Source organism: Mauremys mutica, chromosome 19 (genome assembly GCF_020497125.1).
Source record: "Mauremys mutica isolate MM-2020 ecotype Southern chromosome 19, ASM2049712v1, whole genome shotgun sequence".
Lineage (NCBI taxonomy): Eukaryota > Metazoa > Chordata > Testudines > Geoemydidae > Mauremys > Mauremys mutica.
Window position 1 is genome coordinate 11,315,112 of NC_059090.1, and position 24,109 is coordinate 11,339,220.

Genomic DNA, 24,109 nt, shown 5'->3' on the forward strand with positions numbered 1-24,109 from the left:
GAGTGGGTGTAGAAAGGCAACAGAGCCCTGAGCTATACTGATAAAACCAGTGCTGCCTCCATGAGCTCAGGACTTTCAGATGCTTCCTTACCCTTGTGAATAGAGACTGGCGGAAAGCATCAGGGAGCGAGAGTGGCTCAGTAGGAATGGAAGGGGGTGGATTTGAGCGTACATCACCTGCATCTACGAGGCTGGTTAAGCAAGTGGGCCTCATGACAACCATCCTCAATCCCTACATGTTAAAGAGTTTAGGGATCGGGGAAAAGGGAAGGGATGGCATGAGATAACAGACATCAGAGAATGGCAAACTTTCTTGAGCTTGGAAGGATGCCTGGGCACAACGTTGTAGCAAGAGGATGTTAGGGGACTGTGGAAAATGGAGCTAATATATATAAACTCCAATGGCTCACACAGACCCCTGAAGTACAGATCGGCAGAAGACAGCCCTTAATAAAGAACCATGCTGCAATGTTCTCTATGCAGCCAATTCTGAATTGCACAAGAAAAAAAATAGTTTATTTCCCACCCTCTCACAACATTGAATTGTGAAGGAAAACAGTATCCAATCTGAACATAGCTCATAAGGGATTGTTACCATTTTTATATATCTGATGCTAGTAGAAAGATCAATACAGTTCAACATTTTGTTTTCCTTTTAATTCCACATTTCTTTCCTTTATGCTTTTCATGCTTTCTGCTAAAAACAAACAAACAAACAGCTCTTCCCCCTCAGGTGTTGCTTTGAAGCTCTCCCTAAAGCTGCTGTGTATGCAACCTGTCTATACCTCTGCATTTCAGTGAGAGGCTACATCTCTACCTGCAATTCCTTTCACACCAAAAAAGCAAGAAAGCATTTTGCTTTGGAGTCTAATGTCAGGAAACCATCATAACAACTCCCCGCCCTCCCACTTTTAAGAAAGAAAGAAAGAAAGAAAAAAAAGCTTGTTGGAGCTACTTTTGCTCATCAGTTCACAGTCTCTTTTCATGGCACCTCAATCTCTCTCTCTGGAGTCAGATTTTTCAAGAAATACTGTGAGAAAAGGAATAATAATAAAAAAGCATCTGCAACCAGCTCAGAAGATGTCTAATGCTTTTCAGCTTGACTGACTTGGAGTGCGTTGATTACGCCATTTATATTTTCTTCGGGTACCTGTGGAAAACCAAAGAGAGAGGGAATGTTTCCAGTAAAAGCCACTGAAGGGCGACTGTGGAGAGAGAGGCTAGTTAAAGGAGGCAGCACACAAAGCTAATGTGAACCACGGGGAACATCATATTTACCTTGGGCAGGATACTTGAGCTCCACAGTTAATACAAAACAGATGTTTCCATTTTACGTTCTTAGTCCGGTTTTTAGTGGTCTTAGTAACAAACTGCTTTGTCCTATGTGTTACAGCTGGATAGCTTGGGATAGGTGGCTCTCAATACTGCCTACAAATGACTAGGCAGTAAATAGTGGGGTTGCACATTGTACTGGGGCTGAGGAAGTCCCAGGAAAAGAAGGATCTCGGTTTTTCTTAGGTTCCAGGTTGGTTGCCCCCACATCCCCTCCTGAGTCTTTCCCAGCAGTGACAGAGACAACTGGCAAGCAGAAGAGCACGTTGGCCGCTCTGTTTTTTTAAAAGCACTTCCTCTGGGCAATCAGCAGTGACTCCACTGGCAGCTGCAGACAACTCTCCTTCTCACCACATGCTTCTTGGCACTGCCAGATGGAGGAGCAGATGCTGATAGCACCAGCCAGCGCAGAGGAATGGGGGAGAGAAAGAAAAGAGAAAAGTGATGACCCCCTAAGGGGAATGCAGCTGACAACTCTGTCAATGTTCCTACACAGTGTCTGGCCAAAGGGGGCTGCAGTCCCACCAGCAACATCATGGTCTATGCCTCACTTCAGGCGGCTAACGATACCACTTTCACAGAAGAGCTGGAAAGGGCAGGGACACATAAATGTGGGTACATTTCCGAGGGCCTTAACAGAGTTTTTATTGCTCATCTCTCACCACAGAGAGGCATGGGGCTTTACAGGCATGGAAAGAGGCAATGTCCCTGTCTCAAAGCGTTTGCGCTCTAAAGGCCCAGGCCGGTGCTGGCGGATCCTTAAACCTATGGGGAGCCCGGTGAAGTTGCACAGGGTATCTTACAGGATCGGGCCCTAAGCGAACATGAGAAAATGAGAGATGGCGGCAAACACTAGAGGGAAGAGAAAATGAGGGTAACGTATGGGAACAGGTGGGTGCTTTGGTGAGCAGTACATGCACCTTTGAGGCCTTCGCAGTATTTTTTTAGGAGGGGAACTAGTGAAATATTAAATATCCTGTCTAGAACTGGAGGATAATGGCCAGAGTGGGTCTTGCACTGCTTGTTTAGCGCTGGGGAGAGTGGGACTGGAATTAGGTTGCAATGAAATTAGTGGGTAAAAGGAGGGGGGAGTGGGGCAGGATGAGAAACCTGCTATAGTCTTTTGAAACGTTCTGGCTTTCCCCTATATCCTTTCAAGGAAATGCTACGCCCCTACTGATGGTGAGGCGAGTTTCTTCCTTTGGTTACAACAAAAGGACACCTCGATTTCTGCAATGTTGTCTATGCTGCTCTTCCAAAATCCTCTTTAAATAAGCCCAGAACCATGCAGCTTTGCACTATTTTCATGCTCTCAGCTTTCCATCCATCTGTGTCCTTGGTTTAAAATTTGCACTCTGACATTTAATGCTGTTCTCCCAACTCCCTTCCCTTCCATCAGGGTTCCCCCCCACACTTTTTTTTTTTTTTTAAAAGAGCACTTGTCATTTTAAATCCTAACTCAAAACCTCTTCCCTCCTCTTCATGCTCGGATGCGTTGTCTAGTCTTGGAAGGGCGTGGCGCTATTTTGTTTGTTGTGAAGGTGTTTATTTCTCCTGTTGACACTGGATGCTCTGCTACTTCTACCCCTATGTTTTTAACTTTGATCTGGAAGCAAAGTGTTCATCCAGGTCAATACCCTGTTATGGAAGGGTCTCATTACCCTTGCACAGAAATAAGATGAGTTTCTGTGCCACCATGGTTAACTTAAGATACAGCCAAAGTGTTGATTCTACTGTTTCAGGTTAGTTTATGATCAGTGCTCAAATATCAGCAGGGCGAGAGATCTGCATTTCATGAAATGCACGAAAACCAATGGGAGCGGAGTGCCCAACTCCCTTGGCACCTTTGAAAACGCCACCCTGTAGATTTTCTTGCCCAATCCCACCGATTCGGGGTATGTCTGCACTGCAGTCATGGGGGCAATTGCCTTACATAGACATACCCAAGCTGCAACAACAGCAGCAACTGCAGTGTAGACATGCCCTTAGTTTAACCCTAGGTGGGTCACAGGCAAGATCTGTAGTGGGATGTTTTCCTTTACACCTCCTTCAAGAAAGTGCTTCATTGTTATGAAAATGCAAATAGGCTAATTGTCAGAGGCAAAAATGAACAATGAATTCCCCCAGATTTGTTGCAAGTAAAATTCACATCAGGCGGTTTTCTGTGCAAGGCAGAACCACAAGAAGACAGAGCCAGCCCCAGTTTTGGCCAGGGGGCTTTGAGGACATGCATTTGGTTTATCTCTTGGCTTAAAAACGAAGACGTCCACTGAAGCGATGCCAGTCATCAACTGAAGAGGCAGGCTAAATTTTTCTACTGGCCAGGAATACGAACAGTCCCAGTTTGAAGGGTCTGCCCCCACGGGCATCCAGGTTTCCATTGGTGTAGCCTTTTTAACCTCTCACCTGGCCTGCAAGAGCTTCATTTGCAGGAACAAGTTTGATAGCTGTAACAAGCCCATCTGTAGGTAGATAAACCGGCTAGGGAAGGCAAAAGAAAGCCCCAGCTATCGTTCTGTTCAAGGCCCCTTCCTCAGCACTGGCTTTACACCACGAAGCAGCTTCAAAACAAGAGCAAAGCGATTTACAACCCCTGGTAACAACTGTCAGCAGGCTGGGAGGGTAGAGGATACGTCCTTTCCCCCAGCAGCTGCCCCTGCAGCAGGTGCTCCTATGGCTTTCATAGCCCCACCCTAGATCATCGAAGGGATAGGCTGGGCCCTTGTAACCCCTGACATGCCAGGGCTCAGAGAGCACTTTGAAGCCTTGTCACCCCTTCCCAGGGTGGTTTTCTCCTCAGGCTCTTTAATTCCAAGGACTGGACAAATACTCCCAGTCATGTCAGATTCTATAGCTAATGGGAAGAGATACGAGTTGATTTTCTATTCATATCTAGACACAGACATTCAGCCACATATTAACAATTCGAATGACCAAGTTTTCTCTCACTATGGTACGTGGGGGGAGAAAAAGGAGCAAGGTCGAACAAGGAACAATCTGCTGTTCTAAAACGTTCTCATTTCTGCCAGGTGCTCCGATACCGAGAGACCTTGAAGGGAGGAAGGGGGCAGTGGGGAAAGGACACAAGATGCAATTTAATCCTTGAGAAACATCATCTATATGCAGCGGTGCCTGGCCAGGCCGGTGCGAATGTTCCATCTAGGGAGAGGAGGGTCGTCGACATAATGGAGAGCGGGGTCCAAATCTCCCCATTATAGAGAAAGTCTTTCTTCCAAGGAACAAACTCAGAGCTTTGCTCACACAGACAAGCTTCAAAGCAACTCAGAACACGGGGTAGCAACTGCTAAAGACCGTTTCAGCCTTTGGCAGGCAGAGAGGGGAGATGATTCACCCTTCTCCCTAGGTAGGATGCCCCCATTCAGAGCCAGGAGGCGACGGTAGGATTAGGCAGTTGTTTCATAAATCAGGAAGAGGAGGGAAAGGAATTAGCTGGGTTTTTTTTCCTATTTCATCTTAATAGCTCTGGCAGACTCCACCAAATAAAAAGAACTGACTGAGGATGAGAGGTGCTCTTGAGGAGAATACCAAATATTTTGGCAAGCCTTTAGAGAGGGATCTCCCCTTGGGCCTGAAGAATCCCTGTAGTCGATTGGAGCTGATGTGGGTCTAGGAGAGCTGTCCAAAACAACAGAGCACTGAAAAGCCATTCGAAGTGTTTGCACAGTCGGAGGACCTCAGAGCCAATCAGTCTCCAGGCCTCAAAGCCCCTGCAACCCTGCAAGTTATCAAAGGGTGGAGTTCAAGCGAGAGAAGTAGGGCCGGGAATCAAGGTGAGGCCTTGCCAATCAAAGGCCATCTCAAGCCAGAAGACTCAGTGCTGGATGCCCAGGCGTCTGGAGCTGAGTCATTGGTAAGCTTTCCCGTGGCGCAGTAAGGGCTAACTTGCAATAATGCAGCTTGGCAGAGAGTTTTGAGGGGCCAAATGGAACAATTTTCCTTGGTTGAAAAGGGGCTCTGGACAATGTTATGAAAGAAAACGTTGCAAGGAAAATGAGAGAACACTAACTTATGCTGGCCAGCACGAGTGATCAGTAGGCCTCTCTGGGTGGGGAGCTTAAGCAGCTGAATTAATCCTGGCCAAGAAAAGAAAGCCTAAAGGTGGTTTGAGGGGGCAAGTGGCGAGAGACTTTTAGATGAGCAAATTGCCTGCAGAATCACTGCAACTGCATGGCTGCAAGTGGCCAGCAGGTCTACACTGGTAGTAAAATGTATAATTTAAAGGGTCGTGAAGAAATAGCTGCCTTTGCAATTGGAAGCACCCCGCATCTTTTGCCACATACAGAAAGCATGCACCTGGACCCCCCAATGACAACCAGGAATGCAGGGCAAAGCTAACAGTATTGACTTTAAAATGGCGTTTTATTGGCTTATCTTATCAGTGTAGTTAATGTTCAAGAAAATAAGCCAAATGTATACAACAATTTGACCTTTGCTATCTGGAATAATGTTTACTTTTACTCTGTACACATACGGCCTGTGGGCTGTAAATGGGTTGTGTCAACTGTGAAAGGCTGAAGTAATTAGTTTTTTAAAAAAACCCTGAATCTGCTCTTTGAGCTTTTACAGGTCAAAAGTCAGGGCAGTGTAATAAGTGTCTGGTGATGTAATGGGAACTGTAATGCAAACAATAAAGGACAGAATTAAAAAAAAACCCAACTCCTAGTCACAGATTTATGTTAGCTGAGATTATCACAGGGACTGCTGATTTTCTGCCCTGTTGAGGAACCAATCCAAGCCAAACTCCATCCTGCTTGCATCCTGCAGGTGCACCACTATTCAAACTTTGTACACTGCACCTACTTTGTACGTACAATTGTGGTGACTGTGCATGCAACTGTAGCAACTGTGCATGCAGTCACACAACTGCGTGCATGTTTTCTAGAAAACCCAACCCCGGATTTTCCCTCCCCACTGTTTGCACAGCTTCAAACAGAAACCAAACGGAGGTGGGTTTTCAAATCTGGCCTGCAAGGTGGCAGATCACGTGGCCCAGGACAGCTCGGGAGCTGAGAAATGGAGCTTTCGTCTCTTTCGGCTCTTTCTGCACTGGCCCAAGGTGGCAGCTTTTTTCACATGAATTTGCAAAAATACAGATGGAAATAAAAGCGGTACAGTCTTCCCCACTTGAGTCAGGGTATCTGGGCTAACACTGGGCATACAGAGCACAGTGTCCCTACTCTAACAAAAGCTTTGGCTTCTCTCCCCCTTTCCTGAGGATGAGCCATCTCAACAGTATCCCAACAGGTACGACACATTACAGGAATTAACCTCCTGCCCGAACCCTCATTGCACTTACACTGCGTTTGACAAATAGTAGCTGAAACCCAGCTGCAAAGACCTGCGTATCATCTGCCTGGCGTGTCGAGTCAGACCCGATTTACAGGAAAACGAGGAGGGCTTTTGGATGCAGGTAATCAGATGATGCAGCTCAAGCCCTGGTGTCACTCGTTAAGGAGCGCTTGGGTTGTCGGTCTACGTTGGTAGTAAAATGTACAATTTAAAGGGTCTTGAAGAAATAGCTGCCTTTGCAATCAGAAGCACTCGGCATCTTTTGCCACATATGGAAAGCGTGCACCTGGACCTGGGACCAGAGGGAACTGGGCGAAGACGAGCGGGCATGGCAGAAAGAGGGGTACAAACTACCCTGCGTGCCGACTACAGGCCACCATCAGCCTCAGCCAGGCTCAAACAATGGACAGCCCTCAAGCTGCTGATGTGCCCTGCTGACCAGCCGTGGTAGCCAAGTCTTCGATGTGGGGGTGCAGCGAGGTGGAAGAGTGAAAATTGACTAGAGATGAGGCACCCCTCATTCCCCCACCCCACACGCTCCCATCCCTCTGACACTGACTTGAATTAAATGGTCACTCAGCAGTGGATGAAAATCATCAGGAAGATCACGCTCAAGCAGTCTATAGTCGACAAGACACACTAGAGAAGTTTCAGGCCCCTCCGCACTCGGCTACACCAGGCCCGAGTCACTTTAACAAGCAGTTGTAAAGAGAAACGCCAAGGATTTTCTCTGGTGGGGGAAAAAGGACTAGCTCTGCCCTCCTCCCCACTCCTCTGAGCTACTCAGATACTTACCAATGCGTGATCGAACTTAAAAGTACTGATGTAATAGGCTGGGATGTCGGAGGCGGCCAAAGGCTCAGAAATCTGAGCGACAATTCCACATTCATCTAGAGGAAGACAAAGAACAAAAAGAATGTTCCCAACAGAGCCCCACCATGGGAAAGCACTTGCAGGTCTGACTAGCCCCTGGTAATGATGCCAAAGGAGCTAAGAAACCCACCAGCATTAACTCTGGGCATAGATGCTGGAGACGGGATGGGGGAGCCAAGGGCCATGCCTCCCCCCGCAACGTTTGAGAACCTGAACTTGCCAGAAGGGCAACGAGGGGCAAGAGAATGGGGGCCCAAGCGCCCTTCTTGGCCCTGGGCGATGGGTGGCATGACGGTGGAGCCCCTGCCCTGCTGGTAGGACCAGTGCAGCAGCAGGCCAAATGGGAGCGAGTGGCGTTGCAACCCCATGTGCGAGGTCTCAATGACACTCAAATTTGGCCCAGTTTGGTTGCTTGGTCCCCTCACTTTTGCAGGCCTTCCAGTGCCACTGCCGGAGGGTGATTAAAAGTGAGAAAAGGAATTAGAAATACCGAGGATAATGCAACAGTTATATACGATTCCCTAAACAGCTGCTTAATTCCAACTGCTTGGCCTTTGAATCCCAGGGTTTCCTGGAGGAATCTGGGTTAAGCATCTGCGCTAATATGGCTATTTCATTCGACTGTGTTTTGTGGATTTTCACTTAATCTGGATTCAGACAGCTGCTGAATTACACTGTGGACATATTGTGCCGACTCAAAATACCATGTTAATACTGAAGGGGTATCTCTCTGCTGACAGGACATGATCTGAAAAATGAATGACCAACTCCTCATGCTAAAGGCAGGGAACTTTTTAGCATGGAACACACCTCCCCTGGGCTATCATCCACGCATGACTTCCCTGTCCACTGGCTAGTGCCCACTCACACTGGTGATCATTTCTTAGGTGCTATTTCCCTTCCGATTTTATTCTCATTGTAACATACCTGTGGCATCTACAGCAATCGCTTACATGCAATAGTGACATCAGGGAAGTATTTAACCTCTTTTCAGCTGCTTTTAATGAGACTCAACAGATGGAGCGAGGAGGAGCCAGACCCATGCGAACAGCCACCTCTCTGCAGGCCTGCAGCGCGCCAAACAACGGCTTGACAACTGTGCTGAAGCAGGAACGTTGGTGGCTCTTTGTTGTGATGGCGTCCATCACAGAATGCCACGCCCAAACCTCCAACCATTCCTGTCTTTCCTCTAGCTAGCCTCACCAAAGAATTACAAATTGCAAAATGTTGTAAGCCCTTTATATTGCAAGCCCTTTGGGGGCAGAGACCTAGTATCTATTTGGGACTGACAAACCCTGAACAACAAGAACTAAGGCGCAAGCGTGGGTCTGGCAGGCACACACTCTTTGTGAAAGACAGCACTGCAGGGCTCTATATTATGAGCCAAAATGATGGACTCCTGCTGCAGACTCACGGAGTATTTTTTTTCCCTTATAAAAGGGGAGCCCATATCAATCTTTCACTTTGCTTCTGTCATTCTACCCATTTCCATTGATTAGGCTGTTTGATCATTTCTTAGGTGCTATTTCCCTTCCGATTTTATTCTCCCTGTAGCTTTGTAATTAGTGACCTGACCATGTGTGTGTGTGTGTGAGTGTGTGCGCGCAAAAAACGATACCCTTCGCTTCGGTGTGCAGGCTCTTTCCTCCCCCAAACACACAGTAGCATAAGGCCCTTCACTGGCTGGATGAGTATTTACGGCCTGTTTAACAACTCAGGTGAGACGGCAGATGCTTGAAGCGAGAGAAAATAAACTGGGCTCCAAGAGGACACACTTCCCACTAGTAAAAGGCTGTGACCTTCTTGTATCATGAATAAGAATGGGAGTGACACAGCAGCCCCAGCGCATACCTAATCTCCTCTTCCAAGGCCCTTTGACTGACTAAAGGCCGCCAGTGTGTCTAAATTGCAATCCTAGGGCATGAATGCAGCTTGAGCAGATGCACTGGAGCTAGCTTGGATCCTGGAGAAGTGAAGCTGTGGCTAGCAGGGATGGCTCACACCGAACCACGCGGTGCCAGGGCGTCGCTGCTCCAGGACCTGAGCTAGCTAGATTAAAGGTAGCTCAGGTGTGTCTGCACTAGCCGCAATCACCCCAGGACTGCAGTATAGACAGATCCACAGACACAGCGAAGCCCCTGGTATCCAGCCGCCATTCCAAGAAATGGTAAATGGAGGTGGAACTCCAGCCTTTCAGTAAGGGAAAGCCTGAGCACCCAACCAATCTGTAGTGCTAATTCTCATCCCTTCTCTTTACCAGCTGCGGCTGCCCTGAATCATACACTATTCAATCATTAGTGAAGTCTGCCCTTTCCCGTCATTTCCTGACTGCTTGCACTGCAGGCATTGCTTTGCGTCATGGACGGCTGAGGTTTGCCTCGGAAATATTTTGGCACGTCAACACTCTAACCCATAACCATCATCTCTAAAGCTCTTATCCCCAGGCCAGAAGCGGTTTAGGAATGTTTGGTTTGAGGTGAGTGGAAGGTAACAGTAGATCAAAAGGGACATTGTAACTTGGAACCCTTCTCTTCTGACCTACGGAGTGATTGCCTATCAGACAAACACCTGCAGCACAATCTCAGCCAACCATTTTCTTCCTGTGTGGAATCAGAACTGAGCAGGGTTGCAGAATTGGGCCCACCTATGCTAAAATGCTCCTGTTCAGCTCATGTAATAAACGGGACTGTTCACGGGAGTAAGTGCTGCAGGATCAGGCCCTATAAGCAGGAACAACTTACTGCATTATTTGCCACACCTCCTCTTTTTCCTATTGGATCAATATAAATCCCAAAAATGTATGCACAGGACATTAATACTCAGAAGTATTTGTAGGGGTCTAACGAGAAACCACTAATGAGATTCAGGCTCCCGCACGTGCCCTTCGCTCTGTCTTCCTCCTTCCCTCATTAGCGGCAGATAACACACCCTCTGACCTGCACCTGAGGAGGAGTAAATGCTGGACCTCCCTCGGCGCTACTCACATGAACCCTGGATCTGCCACAGTGACTGGTGGTCATGCTGACCTAGTGACCCAGGCACCTTGCTCACTTGAAATCCAAGGATAAGCCACTGCTGCATCAAAGCCAACTTCCAGTAGCTCAGAGCGACTCTTGTCACTTGGTCCTAAGCCCCAAGAACACTTGCTCTAAGCTGACATGACCACCACCAAAAGTCAGTTATTTAAGCAAATGGCCAAAATTTTCAAACGTGTAATCTCGGGTGTCTTCATCTCTGGGTGCCCAACTTGAGACATTTTTAAAGGACCAAGTTTTTTTCTGCAAGGCAGGCCCCTTTAAAAGATCTCAAGTTGGACAATTCACCCCAAATAACAGGTTACTTCTGAAAAGCTTGGGCACTTTCTCCATGCTGTTTCTGCCAGATACACTTTGTAAAAGCCATGTTGATTTCAAAATGGGATGAGCTAAGAGGGAATTTAGGATCACAATTCTGCTCTCATAACTTGTGAGCATTCGTACTAAATCCACGCAATTGCCCTGGATTTACACTGGTGTAAATCAGAGTAATATCTGTCTCCTAATTGGTTTCTAAAATGGACTGAGCCAGCCTAGCCTTTTCCTGTTTCGCAATGACATGAAAGCTTGTTGGACAAAATTTTGGAAACCAGGGGCCTAAATTTAGCTAACTCCATAGCCCAGCAATTCAATCTGATCAGGAGGGAGGCCCGCAACAAGAGATACCGGACACACAGTCCATTTGAAAATCAGACCATTTATCCTTGGGTTTAGTTGGAACTAAACTATTTTTAAAAATCTTGTTCCTCAACTCCACAATAGGCTGAAGGCTCTTAAAAAACAGGCTCAGCCAACGCAACTGTTTTCCCTCCTCGTCATCAATCTCTACGTGGGAGTGGCTATATTTGCACTAAATTGATTCTCCGAGTGTTTACATACCAAAGCCAAGTGGCTGCCCGCCAATCCGAACCATCTTCCAGAGTTCTCCAGATGCACTTGTAAACAACAAATTATTAGGAAACCTATCAGAAAAAAAGGGAAAGGGAAAGACTGCAATTAAAAGTACAGTAAAAGCTGTTTTATCCAGCATGCTGGGAAGCGAAGTTAAAGGGGGGAGGGGGGGAGGATGCCAGTAAGTGAAAAATGCCGGTTAATTACGAGGGAGGGGGTTGGGGTGTGAGAGGTCAGATCCAGGGAGGGTTTTCACCTCAGGCGGCTCCCTGCAAGTGGTGACCTGCCCTGGCTGCTCCTAAGCAGAGGCGTGGCAGGCGGCTCTGCATGCTGCCTCTGCCCGCAGACACCACCCCCACAGCTCCCATTGGCCGTGGTTCCCAGTCAGTGGGAGCTGCTTTGCTAGTGCTCGGGAGGAGGGGGTGGGTGCAGCTCGCAGAGCCACCTGCCGCACCTCCACCTAGGAGCAGCTGAGACAGGTTGTCGCTTGCAGGGAGCTGCCCGAAGTGAGCGGCTCCCAGATCCGGCACCATGCATCCCCTCCTGCACCAAAACTCTCTCCCAGAGCCCGCGCTCGATATCCCCAGCTGGCCCTACGCCAACTGGACTATAAACCTATATTTCAGTGAAGATCAGAAATGCTGGTTTATAGAGTTTATAGAAGGGCTCTTCCAGCTCTAGAACTAGGCCTGGTAGGATTCAACTTTTATTGCTAAACGTCGATTTCACCAGACACACGCAAACTGATGTAAAACTATTTCCACCGATGATCATTACAGACAGGCAAAACGAGAAAAATGCTGCTTGAGAACTTAGAGTTTCATTGAAGTTTACTTTGTTCATTTTGATACGTGACATTGACAATTTGTGTTTTAAAGGTTATAAAGCTTTTAACTTTTTGAATCTCAACATCTACTGTCATTAAATAGTTATTGTCTGATACAATTATCTGACAATTTTTGCAACTGTGAAAGTTTAAATCAGTAAAAAATGCTTAAATCCCATAACTGTGTGCGATCTGTGAAAATTTAAATCGATACAATTGATACACTGATATTACCTGTCAAAATTATTTTTAAAAAATATGGAATTTTGCCATAGCCCTGCCTGGTTTGAAATGGACAAGGAACAGCAGGATTAAAAAACTGATGAGGCAAAACAAGGCAATTGGTACAGACGAAGCTATGTTTTCAGGTTTTCTACTGTAAACATTACTCTGAATCGGGAAAGCCGTGTGTGTGAGCGAGAGAGAACGTGCATGGAAAAGTGGGAGGAGTCACAGAAGGGGCTTTCTGAAAAAAATTCTGCTCCCCAAATACCCAAATCTAGGGACCGTTAGTTCAAGGGCCCTAGCTGACACATGGAACCACCTGGAGAGAAGCTGCCCTCCATCTGTCTCTCTTAGGTATTTAGGTGGCCCCCAGGAGGTGTCTGAGCACCTCAGTCTTCAGCGTGTTTATCCTCACAATGCCCAGCGAGGTAGGGAAGTGCTATTACTGCCAATTTACAGATGGGGAACTGAGACACAGAGAGATGAAGTGACTTGTCCACCGTCACTCTGAAAGTCTGTGGCAGAGGAGGGAATTGTGCCCAGGTCCCCAGCGTCACAAGTTAGAATCACAGAATATAGAACAGAATATCAGGGTTGGAAGGGACCTCAGGAGGTCATCTAGTCCAACCCCCTTCTCAAAGCAGGATCAATCCCCAACTAAATCCCCAAATCCTTAAAGATTGAACTCGCAACCCTGGGTTTAGCAGGCCAATGCTCAAACCACTGAGCTATCCCTCTCCTGGTACCCTAGATATCCTTCCTCACTTTAGGAGCTCGATCCTGCCAGCCACAGAAGGCTTGTAGTCAGTGGAAGCTGAAGAAGCTTCCCCAGGAGATAACTAGCACCCTGCAGAATCAGGCCTTAAAACAGTCATGACTCAAATCAGACATGGCCTCGTAGGTTGTGATCAACACCTCAAACTGCTTCTGAATTCAACATCTGGTGCAGCCTTTAGCCCCTCAGCCCTTTAAGAGTTGTGTGCTCTCATCTGGGACTGGAAGCTGGAGAATAATACAAACATTACAGGATAGTATTTTTATTCGAGTCAGCTTGTTGGCTTGCGGGACAAACGTGTTCTGAGCTGGGGCTGCACTGGCAAGATGCAGGGCATTACCATGACAATGAGACACAGCACTGACTAACTGCATGTGAAAGCGATGCCAGTGTCATTTAAAGGTGCCGGCATTCTGCTCCTATTCTTTGGGAATCTTGACTCTCCTCTGAGAGATTTTCTTGTCTGCACAAGTTCAACCTGCAAATGATGGGCTAACACTTTCCAAAGCACCTAAGAAATTTAAGAGCTTAAGTCCCATTTTCAAAAGTGACTTAGGCAATTAAGAGCCTAAAACTCATTGACTTTCAGTGAGACTTTCAGGCTCCCAAGTGCCTTCATCGGTTTTGAAAATGGGAGTTAGGAGCCTCAGTCACGTAGGTGCTTCTGAAAATTTTGCTTGTGGTCTTTTGGGGTCCAGATCAGCCTTGTGCAGAAGTCAGCCTTGGGCCTCACCTCTGCTGAGTCTGTACATCCATCACCAAGGAGATGTAACCCTCAATGAGAGAGAAGGAGAAAAAGCGAATGTGTCCAGAGTCTTCACTGCCCACCACCGTGTCTTTTACTCTGAAGAAAGAGAACAAAAACAGAATTAACACCAGCCAGCAGTGTATTGGCAACCGTAACCTTTCAAAGAGGACCCAGCCACTGAAATCAGAAGCAGTTCATGCATTCAGCTTATTCTGAGAGAGCAAGTTGTGCCTAGTTTTGTGCTTTTCCCTCCCTCCGCCACGGGGCAAACATTTTATATGGACTAACGCTCTCGTTCCTGCCACAAAATGTGCTAATTTTATCAGGTGCATTTTGAGAAGAAGGGTTCTATTTTTAGGTCCAACTTTTCCAGGAATTGGCCTGCTTTTTGGCAGAGAAATCTGATGCCGTTCAAGCCTAGCTTGCAAGGTGTTAATGGGTGGTAAGCACTCCAATGCTGTCACACTGCAATATGCCCACGCGAGCTCATGGCATGAGCTAGTCCTGCTGGTTTAAATGATTAAAGCCACCTAAACAGGAAGCAGGCGTCCATTAATGGGAATTAGGCATCCTAATCTCCCACGGGCTTTTGAAAAAAATCTCAACTGACGGTTGCACCCTCAAGAAGCCTGCACTATACAGGATGCATTTTATATTGCACAGCGCAAGCCCTGGATTCCTGCCAGTCTTGAAGAGAGTGATGCCTATTTGTATGTTCACACATGCATGCACAGATGGGTGTTGTGTGCCCTGGCCCCTGGTGTAAACGTACCCATTGGAGTAAAACATGACATCCATTAGGAGTGTAGCGACAGTTGGAAGGGTATCTGGATCCAGGCTGGTGACACAGAACATATTACTGGGACTGGAAAGAGGATGGATAACAGGCCTCTGAACTGAAAGAGAGAGAGACACACACACACACAGATATAAAGCCAAGTTGGTATCAAGGTCACATCCGCTCGGACAATGTTGTTATCCTCAGTGCCACAGACCAGATTTCCAGTCTTTGTAAGGTCAACAGGATGACCCTCAGGCAAGGGAGGACACTGTCTTCTTGGTGGAAGGCCCTTGGCTGCTGCACTGCCTACCACTAGAAACCAGGGTAAACCGAGGAACAGGTAAGGCCCAAAGATAACTGCTTTCTTCAGTCAGGCATCCCCACATCAACAAGGTCTTGGCAATATTCCTCTTGGCAGACAGCCATTGAGAGTAATCAGTTACCAGGGTTAGGGAGCAGCGGGAGAAGGACAAGGTCATCTGAATATTAACACCCTCTTCCTAATTGACCCATGGAGCCTAAATGCTACAGTGCTGGGCACACTGGAAACAAGTGGGGACTTCTGGTCAGTGTGTCAATTTCGACAGTTACAGGAATCTCAAATTGCAAGACGGGTAGCAAGGGCTTTCTAGGGCAGTGGGACTATTTAGATGATGATGTCACTATATCATCAATATTCATTTGCTCAGCATCACGACTCATTCAGCTACACCCTTGGCTAACTGATCTCTCTGTGTGGCCCAGACACCACTAGAAGGAGAGAGAGCACCACACAGAGTAGGGGTGGGCCACATTAGCCCTGTGTAAGTGCTTCCCCTGGTATGAGACACCAGGACAGTCCCCTTCCCTGAGGCACATACTGTCTATCAGATGGATTCAAATGAGGTAAGAGGCAGGCAGAGGTGGTGGCAACTGAAAATGGTAATACTGTAAAAAAAAGTGTTGTTCTCTGATCTTTCGTAATCCCGGGGCGCAAATGACATTTGACTGATGAGTGTTCACAGGCCTTGGAACCCAAACTCCAACCAAACTAAAACGTTCTCATGATGAAAATGAAAAATGCCATTTTGGGGGAAAACTGACAGCTCTGTGGATCACTGATGATGCGACACTGCACCCCAAATTCTTCACAGTGACATGATGATGATATAATTATGGCATAATTAGGATGCATTTTGCACAAGATGGGGTCATCTGAGGTGTCATTGGAAAAGTTATGGTTTTCTGAATATGATTATCCTATTTGTATGCAAAAAGTTTGCCCCCACCCCCCCATGCTCTGAAGTGACCTAACGAAAATAGGCTAAATTGCTTTCTCCAGAATATGGAATATGCATTTTTAGATTTTACTTTTTATTTGTGTTCTTACATGCCGAAAAGGGGGATTAATGGCCTGAAATAGCATGAACATTCCACAGGAAGTTTGAGAAATACAGAAAATGCACCCCCATGCTCCCAACCCGCAGTAGCTCTGGAGCCTACTGACGCCGCCACAAAAGCGCCGATGAGCACGGCTCATGCAGGTCCTTACCCATTTTCGGCTTGACAAACCCATTCGTTATCCCGAAGTCGTCAGCAGCCACCGTCTCCCCGTTCACGACCCTAAGGATGGTGAACTCAGCAGCCAGCGTATGCATCACGAAGGGCAGATCCCGCTCACGTATCTGAGGACAGGGACAGAGACGGGGGTGTGACAATGCACCCACTCCCCCACTGTCTGAACTGGAGAATGGATCAGATCACAAGTGTCCTTATGTGCTGCTGAGCCGTAGGAAAACGTACACACAACACAGGGTCAGAACAACAAGACCTGGAGGTTGTCGCAATCCGATGGGTGTTGGGTTAAATGAATGTGGTGGCCTCCGTCCAACTACTGGTGGGCCTGATTCTGGAATCAACAGAAAGACTCCTAACGACTTCAGCGGCATTCACATCAGGTTGTAGGTGTCCAAGGACATTGCCAACAATAAAGTGGTGAACCCCCAATTTAGCATTACGTCAAGTATTTAATGATTGCAACCCCCCCCCCTTTTTTTTAAGGTGTAGTTGGAACCTCTCCTCTGCCTCCATTCCAGCAAATTCTGCTGGGGAACATGGAATCACAAGCAGCCCTGGCCATCTCATTTGGTCTTACCAGGATGAAGTCCGTCTGATAGGTGGACAGCATGAACACAGAAATGTTTTGGTCAGCCAGTGGCGCTATTACTGACTTGGCAATCTTGGTCACCCCGATGGGCTGGGAGCTGGAGAAGCTGCCTCCTCCTGAAACCACATTGAGAGCCAGCCACGTAGCATCTGCCACACTCAAGTGTTCTGATGAAGGGAGCTCTGAAAAGAGATGGAGAGAAAACAGACGTAAATTTCAGCCCCAGAGAAACCTAGGTCACTATGTGACCATCAGATCCATTTCCATTTCTGAATCCATATGGAATGATGTGGAGAAAGTTTATTATGAGCCTAAGACATATGCTAAAGCACTGGTGGGATGCAGCACTGATGCTGCGACATAAAAGGTGGCATCAATTCCCTGTAATACTACTGGGTTCTCTCTCTGATCTCTTTCAGTTAATTTCTCTTTCCCTTGTTTTTTTGAAGTTGTCTCGAGTTCTTTCTATACATAACTACCCCTAACTAGAGGGGAAGGATGATCCAGTGGTTTGGACACAAGCCCAGAAACTAGGAGACCTAGGTCCAACTCCCTGAGCTATCACAGACTTCCTTGTGTGACTTTGAGCAAGTGAGTTAGCTTTTTTTCTGCCTCAGTATAGCCTAGCGGATAAAGCACTAGACTGGGACTCAGGAGACCTGGGTTCTACTCCCAGCTCTGCCATTGGCCTGATGAGTGACCTGGCCAAGTTACTTCACTTGCCTGTGCCCCATTTCTCCATCTGTAAAATGGGGATATGATGAGAGTGACCTCCTTTGTAAAGTGCTTTCAGATCTACTGATGAAAATGGCTATATAAGAACCAGGTATTATCATCACCTGTAAAATGGGGGTAATTGAATTTCCCTACCTCAGTGGTTTTCAACCTTTTTTCATTTGCAGACCCCTAAGCATTTTTCAAATAGAGGTGTGGACCTCTTTGGAAATCTTAGCCATAATCCGCAGACCCCAGGGGTCCATGGACCACAGGTTGAAAACCACTGCCCTACCTCACAGGGTTGTTGTGAGGATAAATACATTAAAGATTGAGGCACTCAGATATTACAGTAATGGATGCCATATAAGTACCTAAGAGACAGAGAACTCTCATTTATTCCTTTTTATTTACTTCTAGTTTGGTGAGTTTACATTTTTTAAAATTCATTAATACTGTTTTTTAATTCATGGTGAAGTTTTTTAATTAATAGGTCTTTTTTATTCATTCATTTTCCAAAAAATGTAATAGTTCATCAGACTAGGGAAAGATTCAGCAACTGAGTTGTGAACTTCTCCGTAGTCCTGGAATGCTCAGATTCAGGATTTCAGTTCAAGCAGTCAGAGGGATAAAAGGGTCTGCTGCAATGTTCAGACCTGGACCCAAAGCTGAGTTGTGTTTGTATGTGGGATTCAGATTATTTGCATCACAACAGCACCCAGATGCCGCAAAAGCAGCCAGGGCCCCGCTGTGTGAGGCGCCATACAGACATGCAGTGAAAGACAGGCCCTGCCCCACAGAGCTTACAGTCTTCATTTAAGACAAGATGTAACACGTGAGTGAAGCAAACGAAGAGAGGATGGCAAGGTAACAGGCATACATGCATGTTCTCTAGAGCCTTGCAGAATGTCTAAGTAGAAGGTAGGATTTTCAAAGATGCCAACAGGCTTCGGACACTCCATTCCCCTTCATTTCAATGGGAACTGAGCAATTCAATCTCTCAGGCTATTCTGAAATTCTCAGCCTTAGGAGTATTTATTTTGTTGTCAATGGTGACAAATAAGGTGGCCAGTAGAAGTGGTCCCAGCTGGCCAACATTTTCAGCTCTGTTAACGGCAGTATTTTTAGAAACAGGAGCAGTGAAGGCTCACAGCCTTCTTACGGTGTCCTTGGCAAAATGCAAAATCATCTACTTCATCTGGATACCTTCCAAAGACCAATCACTCGTATGAGAGGCAGCACTGTCTAATGGCTATGGGCACAGGGCTGAAACTCTACTATTCCTAGCTCTGCTACTGACCTTGCTGAGTGACCTTGGTCACGTCCCTTCACCCCATGCCTTGGTTTCCCATCCCACTCAGTGTCCGTCTTTTCTTTTCAGATTGTATGTTCTTTTGGGGCAGGGCCTGTTTCTTACTGTGTGTTTGCACAGCGCGTAGCACAAAAGGGCCACTGTAACGCAATAAATACACAGTACTACCATGATAAGTAAGGGAGAGCTTTGCAAATCTTTAATAGCCCCATCGACAAATCCTGTGTTAACTTCGCTTCCCTGAACAGCCACAATTGTACGTAACATAAAAAACAACCCTGAACAAACAAATGACAAACAAGGCGTGGAGAGCTCTGCTCTTGTGTTTTGCTATTTAGCTTCATAGGCCAATTACTGAGATAGCAGAGTTTAAGGCTGGCTGCACAGCATCAAAACTAGGCACCAGGGAAGCGGGATAAGTTGGCATATCAATCACCTTTCAGACCCCAGCACCAGCCGCATATGGAAAATTATTTCAGCCATGTATCCAAGCTTGTTTTCTGATCAGACAACGCTTTGCATCACAGAGCAAAACAAAACAAATCCCAACACATCAATTGACAGGGAGAAACCAGGTCCCAAAATTACCCGGTCTGACTTAATAAGCCACTGATGCATTTTCTTCCTCTATTCCCACCCCAGCTCTGCTCTCCAGAAACAAAGTGCTCCTTCTAGGACATGTATTTACTTCTTGGCAGCGCAAAGCAGACAAGCTCACACTAAGGCCACCTGCATAGAATCATAGAATCTCAGGGTTGGAAGGGACCTCAGGAGGTCATCTAGTCCAACCCCCTGCTCAAAGCAGATCAAACCCAACTAAATCATCCCAGCCAGGGCTTTATCAAGCCTGACCTTAAAAACCTCTAAGGAAGGAAATTCCACTACCTCCCTAGGTAACCCATTCCAGTGCTTCACTACCCTACTAGTGAAAAAGTTTTTCCTAATGTCCAACCTAAACCTCCCCCTCTGCAACTTGAGACCATTACTCCTTGTTCTGTCATCTGGTACCACTGAGAACAGTTTAGATCCATCCTCTTTGGAACCCCCTTTCAGGTAGTTGAAAGCAGCTATCAAATCCCCCCTCATTCTTCTCTTCTGCAGGCTAAACAATCTCAGTTCCCTCAGCCTCTCCTCGTAAGTCATGTGCTCCAGCCCCCTAATCATTTTTGTTGCCCTCCGCTGGACTCTCTCCAATTTATCCACATCCTTCTTGTAGTGTGGGGCCCAAAACTGGACACTACTCCAAATGAGGCCTCACCAGTGCTGAATAGAGGGGAATGATCACATCCCTCGATCTGCTGGAAATGCCCCTACTTATACAACCCAAAATGCCATTAGCCTTCTTGGCAACAAGGGCACACTGTTGACTCATATTCAAATTTTCGTCCACCGTAACCCCTAGGTCCTTTTCTGCAGAACTGCTGCCCAGCCATTCGGTCCCTAGTCTGTAGCAGTGCATGGGATTCTTCCGTCCTAAGTGCAGGACTCTGCACTTGTCCTTGTTGAACCTCATCATATTTCTTTTGGCCCAATCCTCTAGTTTGTCTAGGTCCCTCTGTATCCTATCCCTACCCTCCAGCGTATCAACCACTCCTCCCAGTTTAGTGTCATCTGCAAACTTGCTAAGGGTGCAGTCCACACCATCCTCCAGATCGTTAATGAAGATATTGAACAAAACCGGCCCCAGCACCAACCCTTGGGGCACTCCACTTGATACCGGCTGCCAACTAGACATGGAACCATTGATCACTACCCGTTGAGCCCGACCATCTAGCCAGTTTTCTATCCACCTTACCGTCCATTCATCCAGCCCAGACTTCTTTAACTTGCTGGCAAGAATACTGTGGGAGACTGTATCAAAAGCTTTGCTAAAGTCCAGAAATAGCACATCCACTGCTTTCCCCTCATCCACAGAGCCGGTTATCTCCTCATAGAAGGCAATTAGGTTAGTCAGGCATGACTTGCCCTTGGTGAATCCATGTCATAGAAGGCAATTAGGTCATGTCATGCATATTCACAGCTCTGCTCTGACATCACCAAGCCATTAAAGCAGAGACGTCCCCCTGGATCTCACTAAGCCATGGAAAAGTCAAGCTACTCCCCCTCTTTCCCAAAGTCTCCAGTCCCATGCAAACACTTGGACCATAAAGCAATCATGCCACACATCTTGCCCTGATGGGCTCAACGGGCTGCTGGGACAGAGCTGAGCCAGGCCAGACACACTCTGGGATTGGGATCCCTAAGGCTGTAACATGTTGGTCTAATTTCGGTTGCTGGGTTTAACGTACAGGTGCCGTGTGGCGTTCGTGGCCTGTGACATACAAGGGATCACACTAGAGAATCTGGTGGTCCCTTTTGGCCTTAAACTCTATGGATCTACGAGCTTTGAGTTCTGTGAAATGAATCTGAAAAGCATATTGCAAGTCACCAGGGAAGGTGAACCAGAGAGCTGCAGTGGGGAAGACCGAACCTCTTATCCCTCTACAACCTTTTCCTCAAGGGTGGAAGAGGGCCATTTGCCATTTATGTTTGTAATTACTGTGAAGTGTTTATGATGTTAGTTTAATTGGGTTTAACAAACTCTATGAAGCGTGCCGTACAGTCATTTTCTTTGCCTAAGTAACCTGCATCTCGTAATTCAATTAACATTAAAAAAATGAGTATGGAAAATGGCTAAATGACCACTTCTGGACAATAGGCCGCCGGAGGTAGAAGTGCAACCCCAGTTTGAATGAAACAAACGGATGGGAGGCTTGACAATTTCTTCTAAATAGCATCAAATAAGCTGGGGGTGTGGAGAGAAGTGCCTGGCCCAAAGAGCTGTAAAATGTGCGAGGTCCAAAGGGTGCTGGAAACACCAAATGCAACAGTAACAAAGACTCAATGAGGCAGAATAAGCTAATAAGTGAAAAGGGAAGTAAGCAGTGCTGGTTTTCACCACCAGTGGAAAGTCAGCAACCAACCACGCCTAGGGTGACCAGATAGCAACCGTGAAAAAAAACAGGACAGGGGGTGGAGGGTAATAGGCGCCTATATAAGAAAAAGTCCCCCAAAACGGGACTGTCCCTTTAAAAATCGGACATCTGGTCACCCTAACCATGCCTCTCCCTGCACAGGAACAAGGATGGATTGGTTGGAGATTGGTCCTTCTTGGAGCTGGCGGTTGGACTAGATGACCTCCTGAGGTCCCTTCCAACCCTGATATTCTATGATTCTATAGAGAAACCCCAAACGGTAACCTGCAAAGCTTTGAATAGAGGTGAGCAACAACATCTCACTAGTGAATGCCTGGCAAGCGCAGACCGGAAAAACACCTAGGAATTCAGATGCTACCTCCAAGTTCTCAAGTTTGCATGGAAATCTCAATCATATTTCCCTTGCTCCTACCAGATGTCCCATGCTTCCCACGTCTAATCAAAACAATGACCTCTCTTACCACTCCCGACCGGAACAAGGATGAGTAAGGAATGTGACAATTAATAATTTTTAGAAAAGTTTGGGAATGGCTGGATTTTTTTTTTAAATGAAGCTCCCAATAAGGTTTGAATTGTGTGTATAGGGTAACATTCTGCAGGGCAGGGCATGCTCTCTGGGCAAGGCACAGTCTTTCAGTTCAGCTGCCCATGTCCCCATTAAACAAAGCTCACTGTGTAACCCACTAATTGTTGGCACGCGTGGATGAGCCAAAGGGTTCACATCGTCACTTTCATTCATGTTAAGTGAACTGCTGTGGAAAATAATGCGCTTTCAAGAACTCACCACCCACATGGTCATTCAGCAGAACACAGCACCAGTTTCCATCTCCCTTTGAAGCACCAGTTATGACCCACTACTGGGGTCAGGATATAGGACTAGACAGATCTATGTTCTGTTCTGGTATAACAGACTCCTATGTCTCTCTCCTCTAACTCTCACCAGATCTTCTGAAATCTGCAACCGCCACCGAGTACAGACAGATTAAACACAGAATACGTGATTTCCCCTCAGCAGGATGTTAAAGGAACACCAGATGTTGACCACACAGAGACAAAAAAATGAATAACTTACCACCAACTTTGATGCACTGGCTTAGAAGCATGAGTGAAAATTGCTTCTTCTTGCAGCACGTATTCATAGATGGAATGATACTCTTCCGAAATATGTTTGGGACAATTTCAGACAACCATGACAATTACTTTCGAGTATTCATTGCCAGGAAATAAGTTATTGCAGTTCATTACACAGACACCAAAGTTCTTCCTCACACTCTCATGGCTTTCCTTTGTGACCCTGGCCAAGTCAATCTTTCTGTACTTTAATTCCCCTGGTGTCCCCAATTTGGAAAATGCACATAATAAATTGTTGCCTACCCCAAAGAGAAACTTGCAGGGCTTACTTAATGTTTGGAAAACACCTGCACACTACTGTCCTTCCAGCAAAGCCACTGTACACATACAAAATATTAGAAAGTGGACTATAATAATGCATCAATTTTTCTTCCTATAGTTAAGATATAAATTGTTCCAAATGTTCTAGAAAGGGTTACAATTAAGGGGCCACAATGGTAGCTGGAAAATAAATAGTTTTGTACATATCATCTGCTTACACAGAAAATTGGATGAGTCTGTGTTGGATACAGCCACATAGGAAAATGTTCCCTTGTTAGAAAGAGTAAATTGTGGGCTGGTTTATATGGCATTGGTTTCAATCTTTCTTCAATTAGATACCCATTTAAGAGTCATGTTAGTTAGTGATGAAAATGTACACGTGGAACAGATCTGTACTGGTGAAGGGAGAGAAGCAAAGATGCTTTGTTTGTTTACACATAAATAATTTTTTTATTTGGGTTAATACACTGGCTCATCTCATAAGTACTAGCAGTGAGAGTCAAATCTTAATGCAGTGTATGAATAATTTTTATTACACTGATGAACTGCATATGTTATATGATATTACCCAATAGTAAATGACTGCTCAACTGATTCCTCATTATATGGTAGAATGCTTATTTGCAGTACTGCAGACTCTAAATCTTCAAAAATCATGAGTCTGGCCCTCCAAAATCATGAGTTTTTTAAAATAATTTTTGTCCCCCTTTTAAATGCCTTCTGTTTTTCGAGCCTTTAGGGCACAATTGCATCGTTTTCAAAATTCTCTCTGCA

General features: G+C 46.3%; 1 protein-coding gene across 4 annotated transcripts in view; it reads right to left on the reverse strand.

The window, feature by feature from the left end:
• Positions 1 to 638: 638 nt before the first annotated feature.
• CASTOR2 (cytosolic arginine sensor for mTORC1 subunit 2) overlaps positions 639 to 24,109 on the reverse strand; it is a 153,617-nt gene continuing 130,146 nt past the window's right edge. For 3 of the 4 annotated variants that reach the window (XM_044993887.1, XM_044993886.1, XM_044993888.1), the window contains 7 exons: positions 16,931 to 17,124; positions 16,328 to 16,460; positions 14,788 to 14,911; positions 14,001 to 14,111; positions 11,430 to 11,512; positions 7,438 to 7,532; positions 639 to 1,150 (listed from right to left, as the gene is read on the reverse strand). In XM_044993887.1, coding sequence (XP_044849822.1) covers positions 1,085 to 1,150; positions 7,438 to 7,532; positions 11,430 to 11,512; positions 14,001 to 14,111; positions 14,788 to 14,911; positions 16,328 to 16,460; positions 16,931 to 17,124 — 806 coding nt within the window. In that variant the 3' untranslated portion in view covers positions 639 to 1,084. Of the gene's footprint in view, positions 1,151 to 7,437; positions 7,533 to 11,429; positions 11,513 to 14,000; positions 14,112 to 14,787; positions 14,912 to 16,327; positions 16,461 to 16,930; positions 17,125 to 20,763; positions 20,823 to 24,109 lie in introns of those variants that run through there. The other variant, XM_044993889.1, reaches the window with a different exon arrangement.